This window comes from Gadus macrocephalus, chromosome 18 (assembly GCF_031168955.1).
Source record: "Gadus macrocephalus chromosome 18, ASM3116895v1".
Classification (NCBI taxonomy): domain Eukaryota; kingdom Metazoa; phylum Chordata; class Actinopteri; order Gadiformes; family Gadidae; genus Gadus; species Gadus macrocephalus.
Window position 1 is genome coordinate 5,975,653 of NC_082399.1, and position 20,110 is coordinate 5,995,762.

Below are 20,110 nucleotides of genomic sequence, written 5' to 3' on the forward strand. Positions count from 1 at the left end.
GGTTACCCTGGTGAAGAGCTCCCGCATGCCATCAAGGGGGGAGTAGAAGGGGGCCAGCTGCCGGGGCTCCGGCATGGGGCTGTCGGGGGCGCGCACCAGCTGTTTGTAGCGCTTGAACATATGGGTGGGGTCGCTCCAGCACACCTCCTTCAGGTGGTAGAAGACCCCCGAGGTCCAGCCGTCCTCACGCCTGGGGGAGGGGGGAAACCACGCAGCGTTATGGGGTTAGGGTTAGGGTTACATTTAGGCTGGAAGGGGCTGGGGTAGTCTCAGCAGTCAGACTTAAGATTCATATGGAGAGTCAGACTTTGGATTCACATCTAGTCAGAAGGTTGGATTCATATCTAGAGTCAGACCTTGCCTCAAATCTAGAGTCAGACTTTCTATTCATATCTAGAGTCAGGCTTTAGATTCATATCTAGAGTCAGGCTTTAGATTCATATCTGGAGTCAGACTTTAGATTAATATCTAGAGTCAGGCTTTAGATTCACATCTAGAGTGAGACCTCAGATTTGTTTCAACCAATCCGTGATGTTGGAGTCAGGGATCGTAATTACATCACGTCATTGGCTAGTGAAAGCGAACACAAACTCAGCCAGTTGTACAAGTCTGTTAAGAAAGGTTTCTGTAGCAGTTTCAAAGCAACACATTGTGTTTGGCCCTGTAGAAATCCACTTATAGAACGCTTCAGTCACTAGCGGGAATGAGTTTCTTCGGTAGAACCTCTCTAATGAAACAGGAAACAAGGCTGTTTGTGATTTCAGGCCCAGGCTCTTTGCCATCTCCCCACAGAAGATCTGCTCTAAATTACTGCTGGGCCCGACAGAGTGGTTAGGGTGACCCCACGGCGAAAGGGTCTGGGTTCAAACCTGATGTCCGCAGATAACAGACAACTGCCTGCTACCATCTTTCAGCCTATTTTGGTTGCATTTAATTCTCACAAAACTTTTCTTTTATCGCAAAATCAAAGCTGCTAATCAGCTGTAAGATAGATAATATAATGTTTTTTATACTTTCTTAACTTTACTTTCTTCTTAATGTATTCAGCCTTTTATCCAAAACCAATACCCAGAATTGGCATTGAAAAAGAGTCATGGGTGCGACCATACAGGCAAGCATCACTGAGCAAGATTCCCTATTGTTAACCCCTACCTGCTACTTAATGACATCCTAACTTACTGCGGGGCAAGGGTAAAATCCCCTGCTCAATGTAACGGCGTTAAAGGTGAGCTATTGAAAACGGCTTGTAGCGGCTAATCCCACTCAAACCTGGTGGTCATCTACGTCCCCTCTAAACAGTACAATGTACAGAAGGGCCCCAGCCCCGCCCACTGACCTGTCGTGCTCCACGTAGACGGCGGGCGTGTGCTCGAACAGCTCCTTCAGGGCCCCCTGGGAGCAGTTCTTCTGCAGGTAGGAGTACACGTTGAAGACGTGCTGCACCGTGCTGGTGAACTTTGGCCCCGGCCGGCCCTCCGCCTCCGTCTCCTCCGGCCGGGAGCTCCAGGTCTTGAGGTAGGAGATCATCTCCTCCACCGAGACGCTGTGCTTCATCCCTGAGGAGGAGGAGGAGGAGCCACAGACAGGAGGAGGGTGAGAGGCGAGGACGCTCTGCCCTCTCTCAGAGCGCTGCTTCTCCCCTGGTCGAGCCTCAGGACGCACTGGTCGCTGGTTATGACTCACAACCCGAACATGTCATTGAACAATGACTGCCGATCGTATATGTTCTGTTTAAGGCATTGAGCAAAGAAAAAGCTGCTACAGTTGGGGCTCGGCTCAAAGAAATAACAAGCAATTAGAAGAGTGAATTAACATTAAATCATTAATTAATTCACAGGTTTAATTAATTTCTTTCCAAAGATGAAGGTTCGGCCGTCCCCAATGCTCGACCCGCCGGTTGAGAGTGTCAGTTCATGTTTTCTACTCTAAATACTCTAAAACCACTCTATTAATAACCTGTTAAATTATAATTAATAATAAACAAAGACAATCACACTGATTGTCCTGCTGGCAGGATGATCAGCAGGGTTGACATGTCCTCTGTTTGACTGGAGCTCGCCTGCCAGACTGAGCAGAGACCAGTTCACCTCCGATACCCAGAACACAAACAACGTCTAAGGCCCAATCCCATTTCTACCCCTTCCCCCTTCCCCTTCAAAACAAGGGGGAGGGGTAAGGGTAAGGGGTAGAAATGGGAATGGGCCTAAGACGCTCCCCGCCGCGTCCTTCACCTTACGCCCTCCTCATAACACCCCCAGGGTAGCGGACGGACGGGCGTCTGGGGCGACATCCTTACCCAGCTTGCGACTCAGCTCGCTGGGGGTCTTTTCCACGTAGCAGACGTGCACGCCCAGCAGGCCGTGCACCTCGGGGGACACCAGGTACACGGCGTCGGGGACGAGGTACTGGACCTGCCGCTCCCCGCCCTCCAGCAGCCGGTAGGCCGGGACCCAGGGCAGCCGGGACAGGAAGTGGAAGAAGGAGGACTTGGTGGTTTTGGCGGGCTGGCCGTCGGCGTCGACGACCTGCGCGGTGATGTACTGGGAGTAGCGGTCGCTGTGGACAGGAAGGAGACGCGGTTAATGGGACGCACGGACTTGCAGGCTCTGCATGACGTCGGCTCTGCTTCGGTACTTCCTGTGCGTCGGATGCTAGTACCCGGCCTCTCAATATCAATGAGACAAAGCTGCATGAATATAGGTTAAGGAAATGTGGACAATTTGACCACTACCGTTTGTGTTTGGTAGGCTGTGATCTTATGTGAACCATCAAAATAGGCTTCACGTTAATGATAGGGCAGGCGTTGTGTTTAAGAAGCTTTTTTTGTTAAAATTCTCTTTACATCACAAAATCCAATGCTCTTTCGTGAAGGGGGAAGACACCCGGTATCCGCGGCCCTGGCAGGCCTGTAATAAGCCCTACCTGCAGCCCCGGCTACCTGCAAGCACACTGCCTTTGCACTCATTGCGCATGACCAGAGTCTTCCACAAGGCTGGGCAGACATATTGCTAAAGCTAGCGAGCTAGTCACGTTTTGCTGGGGAGTGGCTTTGGAGGGCGGCTTGAAGGGAATGGTGGGATTTTTTCCATCGGACAATCTCAAAACCTAGCTCATTCTGGCCGGTTTCTCCAAATTGCCAGCCCTTGAAGGAAGAAACCAATAGTAAAGCAAAGCTAAGTGTATATAACTTGGGAGACCCCGTTTGGAGAAGACTGCCTTTTGCATCGAAAAACCTAAATTAACACCCAAACCTCCTTTAATGAATTGATCATCAAAAGGCCTTGATAATACGACTACAACCCAGCGTCAGACAGCAGAGTCCACATTTGCCTGCTCAAGGATATCAGATGGGGGCCCTTTTGAAACCTATATTGCCTTTGGAGGACTGGGGAACAGAGTCAGAACTAAATGACCCACATTCCCGCCAGGGAACAGAGAGACTGGAGGCGTCTAGTAACTCGCCGGAGCCAGTCTGCACTTTGAAGAAGAGCCAACCATCACACGCTATTCATCAGGGTTGAATGACATTCTAGTGCTGTGGTGCGAGACGAAAGAAAGCTAGATTTGGATCACATCTACTGTGTGCCTGTGCGTTTGTGTACGTGTGTGTGTGCGTGTGAATTGTGAAGACTATATTTTAGGCGTGTGCGAGTGTGAAGGGTGTGAACTTAAATCAGTTTTTGTTTGGCAGCGACACTTCGATCCATTAGTAATTACAACCACGAGAATCTTTTTATTGAAAGAGTTGCATAGTGATAGTGGCAATTTCCAATGACTGGATTTAAAAAGGCGAAACTACAGAGCTAGAGACACAGCGAGCGAGATGCAGCTGTTCTAGAATAGAAAAAAATATATAGACTCATTCAGAAACATCAGAGGCAGCCATAATATTAAGGAAAAGCTACTTCAAAACGGCAAGCTCATTTATTCATTAACCAATTGATGCAGATGAAAAGGTATTTTTGACAGGGATTTGAGCAGTAAGGTACAGACTGACCTATTTCACCTGAATTAATCCCCAATACGCGCACGCACACACGCACGCACGCACGCACGCACGCACGCACGGGGTCGGAGTGAACTATGAGCAGCTAAATCCCAGGGTAATCCCTGGAGTGAATTCAAGGCCACAGTGCTTGACACCCAAACAAAGGCTTAGAATATTTGTTGTCATCCCTGAGGACATCCCTCACTCTGAGTGTATCATGAGCCACAGCCTCCAGTGACAGTATATATACTAACCCTTATTGAGTCTAAGGGCCCTCAGCTTCCAGTGACAGTATTTACTACTAACTCTTACTTTAAATCTGTAACCAAAGAAGTGGCAGGAGAGATCATGTGTGTGTTGAAATGTGTGGGTTTAAGTGTGTGTGTGTGTGTGTGTGTGTACCTTTGTGTGTCTTCGTGCATGCGTGTGTGTGTGTGTGTGTGTGTGTACGAGTGTGTGTGTGTGTGTGTGTACATGTGTGTGTACATGTGTGTGTGTACATGTACGTGTGTGTGTGTGTGTGTGTGTGTGTGTGTGTGTGTGTGTGTGTACGTGTGTGTGTGTGTGTGTACGTGTGTGTGTGTGTGTGTGTGTGTGTATGTGTGTGTGTGTACGTGTGTACGTGTGTGTGTACGTGTGTGTGTGTGTGTGTGTACGTGTGTGTGTGTGTGTGAGTACATGTGTGTGTGTGTGTGTACATGTGTGCGTGCGTGTGTGTGTGCGTGCGTGCGTGCGTGCGTGCGTGCGTGCTCCGAGGCGCCCTCCTCACCCCTTCTCCCAGTTGTCCTCCAGCATCCCCAGCAGCGCTCGTCTCTGCTCCACCAGCTGCCTGTCGGGCAGCTCAGCCGTGGCCAGGGAGTGGAACTCCTGGCAGGGGTAGTCGTCCATGACGTAGCCCCCCTCAGCTGTGCCCTGGGGCCAGGAGTCGCTCCCCACAGCCCAGGGGCTGGCGGCCTGGGGGACACGGAGAATGAAGCATCACAATGAGGACAGCGGTCAAGGTTGGCACAGCCATACATAATGTAGTGCACTATGGGGTGTTCTAATGGTATCTGTTAATGCTGGAACTGCTGTACTAGGGTACAAGAGTAGTGCTGTTGAGTACAACAGATGGTGATAAATCTCATACTTAGTGCACACACACACCTAAAGAAATCAAAGATTTGACAGAAAATAAAATAAACCAAAAATTTATCAATTGAAAAAAAAACACCCATGATGTTATTCATAGCCGCGATGTGCGTGTGCAATTCAGAAATACAAGACCGTAGAGCACCATAACTCACCAATTAGACTGGAGTACTCAACAAAGCTGAGTAATATAAATAACTCTTTGAAAGAGCCGTGTGTTTAGGTGTGTATGAGTGTGTGAGCAGTGCCGAGACAGACGGTAACGCCGTTGCTTGAAGGCAATACGGGCGCCGGCTGAACGCTCCCTCTGTGAGCGGACGCTAAACCGGGCTGGCTGCTGAGTGTTCACAGCCCGGTCGGAGCGGTCGCGTCGCATCAGTCACCGGGCCGCTCCCCGCTCCTCTTGAAAGCCCTCTACGTGTCTCTGGCTTTAGCTGGGACTCCACACTTTCTGGGGGACCTTCATCCTTTAATCTGCCATGGATTACCGCTGCCTGACTCGCCGCGGCCGGGCTGCAGCCGAGCGCACGGGAGTGGCTGGTAGAAGCTGCTCGGTCGCGTGCCGTCGTTGAAATGTGTTTCAAAGGCTGCATCTGTTCAGCCTGTTCCTACTTCATTAAACCGTGCTCTAAACTCTTTGAAAAAAAAGAACGAATAAAACCCTCATTCAAGGGGTTGGGTAGGGTTTCAAATTGCTAATGCTATACACCGGGCTCAGTTTACTATATCTATTTAGTTTACTATTATTATAACTACTATTATTCAGGGTGACACGCCACGGAAGGAAATAGGGGTAAGAGGCCTCCTGCTCAGCAATGGCTCCCAGTATGCTGTGGACACTGGGACGAGCCTCCTGTCCCGAGAAGGACTGTTTGAAGGTTATAAAGTCAAAGTTCGCTCTTTTTCGGATATGCAGCATTTGCAAAAAATCCTGTTTCATTCAGCTGCTAAATACCATGGGTTCATTAAAAATAGCCCACACACAATGTCACACACGCTTAGGCCAAATGATGACACACGCGCACACACACACATACACACACACACGCTCACCAGTTCGGAGGGGGAGAGGGTGCGTCTCTCCTTGCGGATGATGAGGTTGTCCCGGACCCCCAGGGCGGAGAAGAATTCCCTCCACCCCTCGACGTCTCCGTCGGTCTCCACGTAGCAGGGGCTCAGCAGCAGCCAATCACAGCCTTTGGTTCGGGTTGGACCAAGTGGGTGGAAAGGGGTGGGGGCGATGGGACAGGTGAGGCGGACAGGTGAGTGAAGTTCAGGCTGTACATGGTGCGTGTGTGTGTGTGTGTGTGTGTGTGTGTGTGTGTGTGTGTGTGTGTGTGTGTGTGTGTGTGTGTGTGTTGTTTGATTAGAGATTTGCAGTTGGATAATAAAATGAGCAGCTAATAAAGCAAAAGGCAGAAAACACAAGTAGGGCTCAAGTGGTCTGTAACACGACGGCCAGGGCTCTGTCTCTTACGTAACGGGTGGGTGTGGGTGTACGCGCGCGGGCACAAACACACACAAACGCACATGCATGACAGCACAGGCTCCCCTACAGCTGTGTTCCACACAAGCTAACATTTCATGCTGGCTTTACTCCCAACAATGGAGGCATTGCCCACAGAACACACACACACACACACACACACACACACACACACACACACACACACACACACACACACACACACACACACACACACACACACACACACACGGGGTTGAAGATCACAAAATCTCCTGAAGCATGAGTGAACTCTGGGTCAATTCAAAACCAGGATTATTCAAATCGTTCCAATATGCCAAAATGTGAGTTTGATCACACAAATATGCATGTGTGCGGACGCGGTTGTGTGTGTGTGGGCACGCAATTATGTGCATGTGTGTGAATGTATGCGATTCATCATGCATGCATGAGGATTGTGTGTTTCTTCGACTAAATGTGTGTGCGTGGGTGTGAGGGGAGCGAGTGTGTGTGTGTGTATTCTCACCAGGCAGTATCTTGGTGAGGTCCACGTTGTTGTACGCGGAGGAGAAGTGCACCCGGTGGAGCTGGGGGCAGAGCAGCCCCCTGCTGGTCCGGACGGGTACTGCGGTGTCCAGGAGGGGCCAGCTGGAGGCGGAGCTGTGCTGCTTGATGAACACCAGGTAGCTCACCACCACCGCCTCTGGCTTGGCCTGATGGGGGTTCACACACACACACACACACACACACACACACACACACACACACACACACACACACACACACACACACACACACACACACACACACACACACACACACACACACACACACACACACACACACACACACACACACACACACACACACACGAGTTGGTTAGGGTGCACACACAACGCCATCAGAGTAAACACACAGACACTCAAAGAACAACAAGAAAGTTGGTTAGGGTGCACACACAACGCCATCATAGTACAGACACACACACACCGCACTCACACACACACGAGAGTTGGTTAGAGTACACACTAATACACACAAGAGAGTTGGTTAGGGCGCACACACAACGTGATCAGAGGGGTACCTTCCAGGAGTGGTCGCGCAGCGCCGGGTAGATGTGCTTCTCCAGCAGCTGCTGGGGCTCCAGCTCGTGGACGCCCATCCTCTTCAGCAGCTCCCGCACCTGCTGGGCCTCCAGGGGAGCCTCGCAGGCCAGCAGGGAGGGGTGCACCACGCTCACGTCCTCGTACAGCGCCGCAAAGGGTCCTGGGACAGGGGGACACGGTGAGTGGGACACGGGGGACACAGTGAGTGGGACAGGGAGTAGGACAGGGGACACAGCGAGTGGGACAGGGGGACACAGCGAGTGGGACAGGGGGACACAGCGAGAGGGACAGGGGGACACAGCGAGAGGGACAGGGGGACACAGCGAGTGGGACAGGGGGACACAGCGAGTGGGACAGGGGGACACAGCGAGTGGGACCGGGAGACACAGCGAGTGGGACAGGGGGACAAAGCGAGTGGGACAGGGAGTAGGACAGGGGACACAGTGAGTGGGACAGGGGGAACACGGTTTGTGGGACAGGGGGTCACAGTGAATAGGATAGGAGAACACAATAGAACAGGAGGAAAGATAGTCTTCTATTCTGTAATAAAGACTATTGCGTATGACAGAGTACACGACATATAGAATACATCTGGGCTCAGAGTAGAGCTGTTCATGAATATCGTTCTCAGCAGCTTATACAGCTGTAGTGTTGTTGTGCGAGTGTGTGGATCGGATGACTGTACAATCCTGCATTGATTTAATTTTTTCTACCCACTGATCTTCCAGTCTGGAATTGGAGGACCACTGAAGGTTAACTGAGTGAGCGTGTGTTTGTGCGTGTGCGTGCAGAGGTGTGTGTGTGTGTGTGTTTGAAAGGCTGTGGTTGCCATTGAAGTGCAGCCAGAGTGATGACGTCACGGTGTGGGAGAGGAGAATTATTCATCGTCTGTCTCTGACTCCTTGCTTTCAGAGAGGCGGGGGGGGGGGGGGGGGGCTTTTATTGTGAAATGGATGACGCAAAACACTGCCAAGTTTGCCAACCCACGTGTGGGCAATGGGCATGCCTCTCTCTCCCCTCTGTGTGCGTGGATGTGTGCGTGTGTGTAAAAATAGTGTAGGTCTGTACTTTTTAGAGGTGAGAGGTGGACATAGTCATATGCCTACCTCTGCTGCTGCAGTTAGATGTGTATGTGCGTTGGTGGGTGCTTGTATGTGTGTGTATGCATGTGGGTGGGTGCGTGTGTGTGTGCATATGTGCCTGTTTGTGTGCCTGTGTGTGTGTGTGTGTGTGTGTGTGTGTGTGTGTGTGTGTGTGTGTGTGTGTCGGGTTGTGTGTGTGTGTGTGTGTCGGTGTGTGTCTGGTGTGTGTGTAACTGCTGACACGTGGTTCTTAAGAGTGTTAAAATAACCTAAAGAAAAGAAAAGAACCAAGCAGGTTCTATTTGCATTCCTCCTCTGAAGAGACTCGAAGGCAGCCCACACCTGCAAGCCGACGACGGGTCGTCCCGGAGTCCAGAGACACAACGCACCGCATGTTCTCTTCATACTCAGAGACAAACTACGACACTCAAACCCTTACAAGTGCACCTTAACTCGCTGGCTGACCTTCGCTCTGAGCACCAGATTTAAATCAATGTCTTCTTCATTTTATAATCTTGGAAAGAGCCTTGGACGAGTGCCCACTCTGTGACGATTTAACATCTTCCATGACCTCTTTTATCATAACATGACACTTTCTTCAACGGCCATATGTATTATTAACACTGTCCACATATATTCACTCGAACAGTTTCCTCTTCGTTATTCTCATGTCACAACAGCTATACAGCGCATAAGAACACGAGCACAGCGGGAATCCAGTAGCAGGCAGACAGGAGTACATGATCCTCCATGATAGCCCCATCAATCCCAGGTGGGGGAAAGATTCCCTGACATGGCAGAAATATCCTAGCCTGGTCCTACTTCTCTCTCGTACTTCATTTCATTTGCACAGAGAGTCTGGCCACTCTCCATTGACAAACGTTAACTCCCTTGAAAGCGGGCGTCTGTTGGAGTTTAAAACGATTGGATCTGCCCTAACCAATCGCAAACGTTTAACTACAACGCAAACTAGTGCACAACCTCAACGTCATTGATCTCAGCCACTCCCGCTGTCCACTGATTGGACGGCCAAAAGGTTGGCTGGAGAAAACCCGCGAATATATACCGCAAATCCAGACGTAGTACTGAAGGGAAATTGAAATTTAGCAGAAGTATGTAGGATAGCGGGGCCAGGCCAGGAGTATCCATGGCAGCCGACACAATCCCGACTGCAGGTCAGAACACGGCGTTCCCCGGGGGGTGTACCTGCTGGCTTCTGCTTGCCCTTCTTCTTCTCAGCCTTCTCCATGGGGAAGAAGACCCCCACGCTGCTGAGCGCCACCACCCGCCCGTCGGCCAGGGGGATTATGGGTAGCTCCCGCAGCGCCTGCAGGATCTGCTCCTCCTCGCCATAGCCGTACTCCAGCGCCCGGAAGTTACAGACCAGCAGCCGCGAGAGCCGGCGCAGTCCCTCATCTGGGGGGGGGGGGGGGGGGAGAGGAGACCGCGTCAGGTGATGGGGCTTCATTCAGCCTCACAGGACAAGTAAAGCAGAATGTGTTAAAGAACAAGTGTACGCCCACAGGTTAAAAGGTGATATGTTATACAACCAGGCGTGAGGGTGATTATCCGTTACAAGCCGTTTTGAAAAACGGCCTCTTCTGACATCACAAGTGGGCGTGTTCAACTAGATGTGTGCTGGATGGATCAGTCTACCAGCCTACCCAGTTGACTGGAGCAAACGTTGCTCATCTGTCCGTCATGCATCTAGGTGGACCCGCCCACTTGTGATGTCAGAAGAGGCAGATTTTCAAAACGGCTTGTAACTGCTAATCACACTCACAGCCGGTGGTATAATATGTAACCCTTAAGGCCTTACTGGAAGTTCTCCTCAAACTCCTGATGTCACAGATAGGAAGGATCAGCTTTTATAACCTACGTACTTCATGCAACATTAAAACCAGTCTTTATACGAATGCTTTTCTTGATTTCCATGAATGGCCCTTTTAAAGTACAGTTTTCCTCTAGGAACATACTATATAATAGGGCTGAACGAGTTAGGGAAATAATCGAATTGCAATATTGTGTTTGCGATTTAGAATAAGATTTTTCTTTTTCAGAGTATGTTCTTTATAATTCACTAAATAAGCAGAAAATCATTCTATAGTATGACCAGCACAACCCAATTTATTTTTCTTATCACTCTCTTTGCCGATTGCTAATTGCGTTCTATTACAACACAATGTTGGTTTGAATTCGGTTAATCGTTACTATATACACATCTGTACACGTCACCACACAATGGGACAGTAGTCAGGCAGTACATCACAGGTACACAGCAAGGTACACATGGCAATGGTGTAGATAGCGATGGTCGCGGACGCACCTGTGTGCAGCTCGCCCCCTGCCGTGAGCTCCCGGGCCATGGCGGTGGTCACCGTGGTAACGTCAGAGCCCCGCAGGTGTCGCACCCCCAGGTGCGTGAGCAGGGAGAGGGGGGGCAGGGGCTGAAGGCTGGGGTGGAGGTAGGCCAGGGACAGGTGCCTGTCCAGCTCCTCGCGGCCAATCACGTTGCGGATCACCGAGTCCTGGCAGACGGCCACCTGGGAGGGCAGTTTGTACTCCACCTCCCGTTCTGACCATAACCGAGAAAAACACTTTTTATTCAGATTTTATAAGTACTGAAACACACACATTTATTTGATAAGAAACTAAGTAAAAAAAAAACTCAAAAAAAAAAAAAATGAAAAAATAAGTAAAACATTAAAAAAATGCATACAGATGCTTTTAAATCTGCAGAGAGGCAAATTCTAAAGGCAAATTCTGTGCGGAACGGTGAGAGAGTGGCACAGACATACAAAGATACAGATACAGACCGAGACAGAAGATGTTGACACTACATTCCATTACCATGATTACTAGTCCCGCTAATCAAACATGACCTTTCTAAAATAATACCGCTATGTGGCATCGTGCCCTCAAAGCCCTGCACGCCTTATGAATTCACACTTTGGGGAAGCCGAGTTTGACCAAGCCAGGTAGGAGTGAGTGAGTGAGTGAGTGAGTGAGTGAGTGAGTGAGTGAGTGAGTGAGTGAGTGAGTGAGTGAGTGAGTGAGTGAGTGAGTGAGTGAGTACCTGAGTTGAGTGTGGGCAGGAAGGCCTGGCCCTTCAGCAGCTGTATAATCTGCCTGGCCACCGGCTTGAAGAAGTCCAGCACCTCGTCTGGCAGGGGGACGAACTGCAGGAAGTGGACCAAGCCCTTCATCCCGCTGAACTCTGGGTGGTCCTGAAGGGGGGAAGGCGCTGAGTCGGTGAGTCGTAGTGAGTCTACTTAGCCCATCTAAGGTTTGTTTGTGTTGTCGAGAGTCGGACGTACGTTGAAGACGTTCAGGGCCTGGACGAAGAGCTGGGGGATCTCGGAGCGCAGCCACTGGTTCCAGGGGCTGTCTCTGTCCACGTCCTCACGGGACGAGGGGATGTCGAAGTCGCCTGAGGACACACGGGAAGAACCAGATGCTTTTCCGGTGAATAATGTGTGGTTAACCTCTTCATGCGTGGTTAACCTCGTCGTTTGAGATGTTGGTTTGGTGGCCAGGATAAACCATAAACAAAGATTGATGCTTTGACTGGTTTTACTCAGTTTGAGTAATGCATTGTACAACAATGTGTACTGATAAGCTCAGGTGGAAAGATGCGTTGTCCAATAGAAAGTCAAAGTCATGACAGAGACAGAATAAAACAGAGACAGACAGACAGACAGACAGACAGACAGACAGACAGACAGACAGACAGACAGACAGACAGACAAAACAACACAATGAAAAACAGAGCGACAGAGACTGAGACAGAGAGAGAGAGACTGAGACAGAGAGAGAGAGACTGAGACAGGAGAGGAAGAGAGATGCCTTAATCAAAACAAAGTCAAATAATAACGTTAATAACGTGATGCGTTCTCCTTGTGAGCTCACCTTGGACGATGAAGCGGAAGCCGAAGCTGCGCAGCGGCAGGAAGGCGAACACGGGCTGCTTCTGGGGCTGGGTGATGATGTCACCGGGCAGAGAGCTGTCCCCCAACAGGAAGGCCAGGGCCAGCTCCGTGGACTCCACCTCCTCCTTGATCTGGACAACCACCGGGCGGTCTCATTGAGTACAACACCCGGTCACCACCACCGGGCGGTCTCATTGAGTACAACACCCGGTCACCACCACCGGGCGGTCTCATTGAGTACAACACCCGGTCACCACCACCGGGCGGTCTCATTGAGTACAACAACCGGTCACCACCACCGGGCGCTCTCATTGAGTACAACACCCGGTCACCACCACTGGGCGCTCTCATTGAGTACAACACACTGTCAAAACCATGGTTCACTTTCATTTAGTGCAATACACTGTCACATCCACCATGCACTTTCATTTAGTACCTCAAACAGTCACAACCGCCGTGCGCTTCAATTAAGTACAACACAGAATCACAGTCACAACAGCTAGTTCCGAGGTCTACAGACTGATCAGCCTTTGTGTTAACTGCTTCCTTTTTTCCCCGTTGCCTTCAGACGGGGATGCCGCTTGGTAAAGTGCTTAATCTCATATCGCATCGATCATGTGAGCAGACTGCAGGGTGAGTTTGATTATCGGTCCCTTGGGGCAGAGGCTGGAGGAGGCAAGGGCCAGACCAGAGGTCAGAGAGTAGAGGTGGATCACTTTAGTGATGGGGAGAGATCCTCCGTCTGGAACATCAAACCACTTACAGCTTCTCTTGGAGAGATTCAAATCCCACACAAACAGCTCCACTCGCTTGCCGGTCAAACTACGAGCAGAAATCTGAACTGAAGCTCCATTAACCCTCCACATTATGCGTGCCGTCCATGCATTTTACCATCGTTGGTCCTGTTGTGTTTACATGTTTATTGGCTATGTTGTTGATCACCGCATTACGGCACCCCTGTGTGTGTGTGTGTGTGTGTGGGTGTGTGTTTCGGTCTGTGTGCGTGCGTGTGTGTGTACCTTCTTCGGTTCCAGCGTGCGCTTGATGACCAGCCAGCGCTCCGTTCCCTCCGTGTGCTCCACCTCCAGAACGTTGTGGCTCCGGTCACGTCGGGTCATCGCCACCACCCGACGCTCACACTGCAGAGGAACACACACACAGGTAAGGATGTTGATCGTGTGGGAGAATGACAGAGTGTGTTGTATGCGTGTATGCGTGCGTGTGTACGTGTGTGTGTGTGTGTGTTTTTGTGTGAATGTATGCGTGTGTTCTTGCTTGTATGCTTGTGCATTTGCGCGTGCGTGCATTTGCATGTGTGTTTACAATGTTTATTTGTGTTTTTGCATGCGCGCGTGTTTTTGTGTGCGTGCGCGTGCATTCAAGTGCATGCGTGTGTGATTGTATGCACGCGTGTGTGCATTTGCGTGTGCATTTGCGTGCGTGTTTGCGTCTGCAGCCACCTGGTTGTATATGGTGATGGAGCGCAGACGGTGGAGGAACAGCAGCAGCGAGGGGTGGACGTCGTGGAACAGGTTCCTCGTCTGCTGGCTCTCCGACCGTAGCGGGAGGCAGATCTTTGTGGTCCAGCTAGCAGGGAGAGGAAGAGGACAAGGAGGAGGATTACCAAACAGGCCAGAATATCTGACCCCGTGTTGATGTCAATGTTCTATCTAAACATTTTTGCTTCTTGGATCCGATTCCTTTCCTTGCTGCGATTGGCAACACTGATGATCTGTATTGGTATATATTGTCCTTGCCTTAACATTGTGCTGCCGCTTAGCTGTTAAGATTTCAGGGTTCGAATATCAGAGCCGAGCAGAACAGAGCAAGAGAAAGAAAACACCTCCCTCCAGGCTCCCTACGTTTCGCCTCCATTTAAGAGTGCAACCTTCCCGCTGCCGTGTGCACGCTTGTGATTGACAGGCAGATGGGAGTCCCAGAACCAATCGTTTCTGCCCTGATGGTCAGAAACGAGCTGGCTGTTAAATTGTCTCATAGAGGCATTCGCAGTACACTAGGAAAAGATATTCCCCCAGATAATTCCGCTCACTAATAGCTGACTATCTGAACGCCATGGCCTATCGAACAATCAACACTGAAAGAATGGCTCTTAAATCTTACCTACAGCCCCTCCAATAAATTAATTGTACAAAAATAACGAAGACAACGTATTCGGAGCTTTCTCCAGACCACAGACCTGTGTTCGCCGATGCTGGGGATCTGCTGGAGGTCCAGGGGTCTCTCCTCCTCCACCCAGTGGGGGAGGATGTACCCCATGGGGCCGCTCTTCTTGTCGAAGCGCAGGTGGAACCCGTTGGAGTGGATCTCAGGGCGGTCCGTCACCTTGAACACAGACTTGAAGCCGATGCCCTTTTGCCCTGCGGGGAGAGAGGCGAGAATGATGGGGAGGGACGTCCAGAATCATGGATCGAGACACGGTTGTTTCAACATGACTTTTCGTGTCCAGGATTTTATCCATAGCCTTGATTTATTCATAATCAGTATTTTTTTTCCTAAGAATGATTTCTCATATCCTTTTCTATGATCTATGATTGATTATATCCAGGATATAATAATGAACTTCTAAGAGTTCACCCTGTAAGGAAAATGTGGGAACAAGTGAACCAAATGGCGCAGTTAGAAGACTGACGTTGTCTCCACTAGGGGTCCCCAGAGAGTCCTACTCCTGACTTTGACTCAAAAGTGAAAGGGAAATACCTATGTATCCGTATTTGTGTTTGCCCTTGGTGCTGCGGCCCACGTCGCAGATGGCCCTGATGTTCTGGTCCTGGAAGCCCCTCTCGTTGTTCAGGACGGTGATGCAGTTCTTCTCCACCACCAGGACCAGCGCCGGCACCACCCCCCCCTCCAGCGGATAGGTGTTGTCGTCCGCGTTCTGAAATCAACCCGGGTTATTCGTGGTTTTCAAGTTAAAGTGTTTAGAAGGTTAGGGGTATTTTCCTGTGTCGTATTGGTGCAGAAAACACACGATAGAAAAATATGAAAAACCGTTTTCAATGAACCAAAACCCCTTTGTATGATTCAACAATAAAATGTTAATATTAAATAAATGTAAAATATCAAAAACAGGTCTTGGTAACCCGGTAAGGTTGCTGGTTTGATCCCTGGCTCCTCCAAGTGCTGAGGCTTCCCTGAGCAATGCACCTAACCTTTACTGAACCCTGAGAGCTGGCTATTCCCTTGCAGGGCTGAGAAAACAATGTTTTTCTACCATTGGATCCGTTCTGACAGGCAGCCAGTCAAATGGCTCTGGAGATAGATGTACCTGAATGAGCTCCAGGACAAAGTGTGCGTCTTTGCTGTAGAGTTCTGTGGACAGGCGGTCCAGGCTGCGGCCCAGTCGTTCCTGCTGCACCGCCATCAGCTTCTTGCATTCAGCGGTCAGCTCCACACCCACGCCAAACTGACTCTTCCTGTGGAGGGAAAGGTGAAAATCCAACAGGACTTAATCACTAGAGGTGAGGTAATTAACTAACAGCAAAGTGTAGAACTTATAATCAAGATTTATATATTTTAATTTCTTCGTTTTTGAATGTTGCTATCCTCCTAAACTTGTAGCAGTACAACAGCCAGCAGAACCAACCTTATGTCCTCGATCAGGGCTCTCTCAAAGTTCTCTTCGCCCTCAGTGTCAGCAGCGTCTTCCCCCTCCTCCTCCTCCTTCTCCACCGTCACGCCGTCAGTTTCAGAGAGTTCTGCCTCGCCCATCCCACGGCCTCCGTCGCATTCGCTGGCCGTCAGATAGTCGCTGTGGGTCTCTTTGTTGACGAGCTCGTACCGCGGCTCCTCTTCCTCCTCCACGTCGTCCTCCTCTCTCTCACTCTCGGCTGCGGGCGGAGTAGGCAGACGGATGGAACGGATCAAAGGTTATTGATCAGTATGTTGGCAGTAGGCAGTACGCATCGCAACTCATGGATCTCGGTTCAAGATGGAACATGAATTTAACATCGGCAACTCTGTGTTAAATTAATTGCATTAACCTTAAAAAATATTTCAAAGAAAATTCTGGGTGCCCCGGTGGCTGACCGAGTAGAGTGCGTACCATTAAGGCTCAGTCCTGATCGCAGCAATCCGGGTTTGATTCCTGCCCGTCGTCCATTGATGCATGTCTCTCCACTATCTCCCATACCTTCCTAACTATCTCACTGTATAATAAAGTATACAACTGCTTTTAAACTAGACTAATTTCTTATAGAATATATAGATAGTCATACATTGACCGTTAAGTATCATTTCCCCAGTTAATAAATGTATAAGCTATAAGCGATGTTTTTAACAAGAAGCATCGGAACAGCAAAACATGAAACGTTGACATAGGCGTGTACCGATCTAGCCGTCAATCTCTCCCATAATGCATTGCAGTTTTCCCCCCTCTCACCTGGGAGCCGTTGGCGGTTGAGCGACGACGTCTCAGAGCTGTCTTCCTTGGCGGGATCGTCCAGGTAGTCGTCATCGCCGTTCAGGTTGAGGGCGGACAGGCTGCCGCCGAAGGAGTCCATCAAGTCAGGCTAGACAGACGGACGGAAACAGAAAACATGGCCCCGAAAAAATAAGAGAAGCGATCATTGAGAACACTAAAGGGGGAGTGGAGCCGAGGTACCACTCAGCCCTGTGTCGACAACTCTACAAACAAACCCGGAATGTAGCCTGTAGCTACAAGCTACAGGCTACATGCCCAGTCCTCTCTTGGTTTCGTTAAACATGGGGGTTTTCTGATAGCATAGACAATGGCCAAATAAAAAAATGTAAATCTTGAGGAAGATTTGTTGCTCCTTTATGGACAGGAGAGGGACGAGAGACAGGGATCTTGGTTTGAAAGGCGAAGGAATGAAATGTAACCAAGGACCCAAGATTGGAATCATACCCAGGTCGCTACAAAACGTATTGCCGGCATGTTGAGCTTACATTTTATTTATTTATTTTCATTTCTTTAATGGACCTCTTAATAATCGGGGGGTAATAATAATACTGGGGTCGATTTATATTAAGGCAACTGTTATATTCTTGAGATAATGCAGTGTCATCCATTCTGAGCGATGGAGCCATCAAAACATTTGCCATAAAAAAGGGTGGATGTATCACGATCAGCAGACCTTTGTAGCCGTGAGCGTGTCCCGCGGCTTGGGAGGGTCCATCTTCTTCTGGTAGTCCTTGATCCACTCTGTGACCCCCAGGCGGATGGCGAGCTGGTGCAGGCGGTTGAGGTGCCGGGGGTCCGAGCGAGCCACAGCCAGCAGGAGGGCTTTAGAGCTGGCCTGGCCCAAGACCCGGTACAGAGGCTCCAGGAACACCTGCAGGGGGGTCAGGGGGGTTTAATGTTAACCATCTAAGAGCTGCTGTAGGTAAGAGGGAGGAGTTGTAAAGGGAGAGAGCAATGTGAGTATGAGTGAGTCTGAGAGTGAGTGAGTCTGAGAGTGAGTGAGCGAGTGAGTGAGTCTGAGAGCGAGTGAGTCTGAGAGAGTCTGAGAGTGAGTGAGTCCGAGAGTGAGTGAGTATGTAGGTCCCTACAAGAAGAACTCTTCCAGGACAAAAGGTAGGAAGAATGTTTGGAAGCATTATGACCTTGTTTGAACATCGACATACAGCGGTTCTATTATGAGTGGGTCAGTAAAAAAATTGAAGAGTTTCCCTGCATTCTAGCACCACCCAGTGTCCTGCCGTGATGCACACGGTCACCGTCATCATTTTCATTTACACCGTGATATCATTTTCTGGCCATGCCGCCTAGCACTTAGTTAAGGCTCAGTTATGTATCCACGGACGCGACGCAATGACCACGCAGACGCTTCGACGCAGTCGTGAACCTGTCTTGGTTCTGCGGCGGGTTTTAGGGAGCGGACCAATCACAGCCCTTGCTGTTGCATTTCCTCTAGACCTCTACACAAGGTACAATTTTTTGGAGTTGACATTATGCCCTTGCGTTGGATGGAAGGAGGGTCCGTAATGGGTAATGGCAAGGACGTAATGGGTCTGTAAACCCCCTTGCGTTGCGTCAACGTCCAACCTGTGTGTTGGGGGGGGGGGGGGGGGGGGGTGGAGCATGGGTACCCACCTGCTGCAGCAGGGCCTGGCAGGTCATGGGGGGGATCCGAGTGATGCTCTCAAGGAGGAAGCGGGGCACAGATCCGTAGCTGGACACGTCATCGTCCCCCTGAGACATATCTGACAAACACACAAAAAACAGCAGTTAGAATGCCCCCGCTGCAACACTGACCCGCTGTGATCCATCCATCCATCAGGCCACCTCTGGATAGATTTGCAGTTATAAATAAGAAAATAATATCGGACGAATACATGTTTGATATGTTGCTTGAAAACAAATGTCGGGAAAATAATGGGAACAATTCATGAATAAGCCTCTAGTGTCCGATCCCTCAGACAGTTTGAAAACAGGCTTGTGGAAGGAAAGAGGAGGGAGAGCGACGGGAAGCAAAGAGCGGAGGAGGGCGGGGCCTCTACCTGCATTGGCCACGCCCGCCGCCAGGGCGCTCTCCATGTGATTGGCCAGGAGCGCCGTGGACACGTTGACCACGCCGTCCGCCACCGCCATGGACACCAGGTGGCCGGCGGTGCCCACGGGGTCAAGGTTCGTCGCCGCCTGCGAGAAGAGTTTGTCGCCCGTCGCCGTGGTGATGCGGAGTAGGACCCCCGGGCTCACCTCCAGGGCCGCCAAATCAGAGTTGGCCGGCACGGCTGCGGATAATCCAGGGTTAAGGTTGGGGTTAGGCTCTCTGAATTATCCCATCGTGTGCACAGGAACCCAACCGGTGTATCAAGCCTCTCTATTTTGACACGTAGTCTTCATAGATATCATGTCCATGAAACTGAAACACACACACACACGCACACACACACTCCGGGATGGTGTACCTGCGTTCCTCTCGATGAAGTCCTTCAGCGGGCCGTGGACAGGCCTGAAGACCACCTCCCACTGGCTCCACTGCTCCAGGTCCTCCAGCAGGGGGCAGGACAGCAGGCAGGCCAGGGCCTGGTCCTGGGAGACCTCCCCCAGGAGACCCACAGACGCTCCACACACGTCGGTGGTGCTGGAGGACAACATGACCCAGGGGAGGAATATGAATAACCATGGGATATGACAGATGAAATGATTGCAGTTCCTCGATCCTGGATGAATACTATTTGTTTAGTCAACCGTTTACGTAAGACCTATGTTTACATGTACGCAGTACGCACGCATCAAGACATACAGCCACACTGTTGGCTAGTGCTAAACATTAGACCTGGGGAGAAAAATTAAAGGTGGTGTACTGTGTTGTTTGTAAGTGCGTACTCTACAGCATAGCGAGCGTATTGTGTTGTTTGCAAGTGTGTACCGTATTGTTTGTGTGTGTGTGTGTGTTAGTGTTTGTAAGTGGCTACTTTATGGT

The 20,110-nt window shown here is 50.3% G+C and overlaps 1 protein-coding gene across 5 annotated transcripts in view; it reads right to left on the minus strand.

Annotated features, from left to right (window-relative positions):
* Positions 1-20,110, minus strand: part of wu:fj29h11 (uncharacterized) — a 47,628-nt gene that overhangs the window by 12,407 nt on the left and 15,111 nt on the right. For all 5 annotated transcript variants that reach the window (XM_060036966.1, XM_060036965.1, XM_060036964.1 and 2 more), the window contains 23 exons: positions 19,593-19,768; positions 19,182-19,415; positions 18,775-18,884; positions 17,816-18,013; positions 17,101-17,230; positions 16,306-16,549; positions 15,988-16,135; positions 15,420-15,597; positions 14,899-15,079; positions 14,162-14,288; positions 13,721-13,840; positions 12,682-12,832; positions 12,090-12,202; positions 11,849-11,999; positions 11,099-11,347; positions 9,979-10,188; positions 7,669-7,850; positions 7,111-7,297; positions 6,173-6,315; positions 4,758-4,942; positions 2,297-2,556; positions 1,337-1,556; positions 7-190 (listed from right to left, as the gene is read on the minus strand). In XM_060036966.1, the coding sequence (XP_059892949.1) occupies positions 7-190; positions 1,337-1,556; positions 2,297-2,556; positions 4,758-4,942; positions 6,173-6,315; positions 7,111-7,297; positions 7,669-7,850; positions 9,979-10,188; positions 11,099-11,347; positions 11,849-11,999; positions 12,090-12,202; positions 12,682-12,832; positions 13,721-13,840; positions 14,162-14,288; positions 14,899-15,079; positions 15,420-15,597; positions 15,988-16,135; positions 16,306-16,549; positions 17,101-17,230; positions 17,816-18,013; positions 18,775-18,884; positions 19,182-19,415; positions 19,593-19,768 (4,081 nt within the window). The remainder of the gene's footprint in view (positions 1-6; positions 191-1,336; positions 1,557-2,296; positions 2,557-4,757; positions 4,943-6,172; positions 6,316-7,110; positions 7,298-7,668; positions 7,851-9,978; positions 10,189-11,098; positions 11,348-11,848; positions 12,000-12,089; positions 12,203-12,681; positions 12,833-13,720; positions 13,841-14,161; positions 14,289-14,898; positions 15,080-15,419; positions 15,598-15,987; positions 16,136-16,305; positions 16,550-17,100; positions 17,231-17,815; positions 18,014-18,774; positions 18,885-19,181; positions 19,416-19,592; positions 19,769-20,110) is intronic.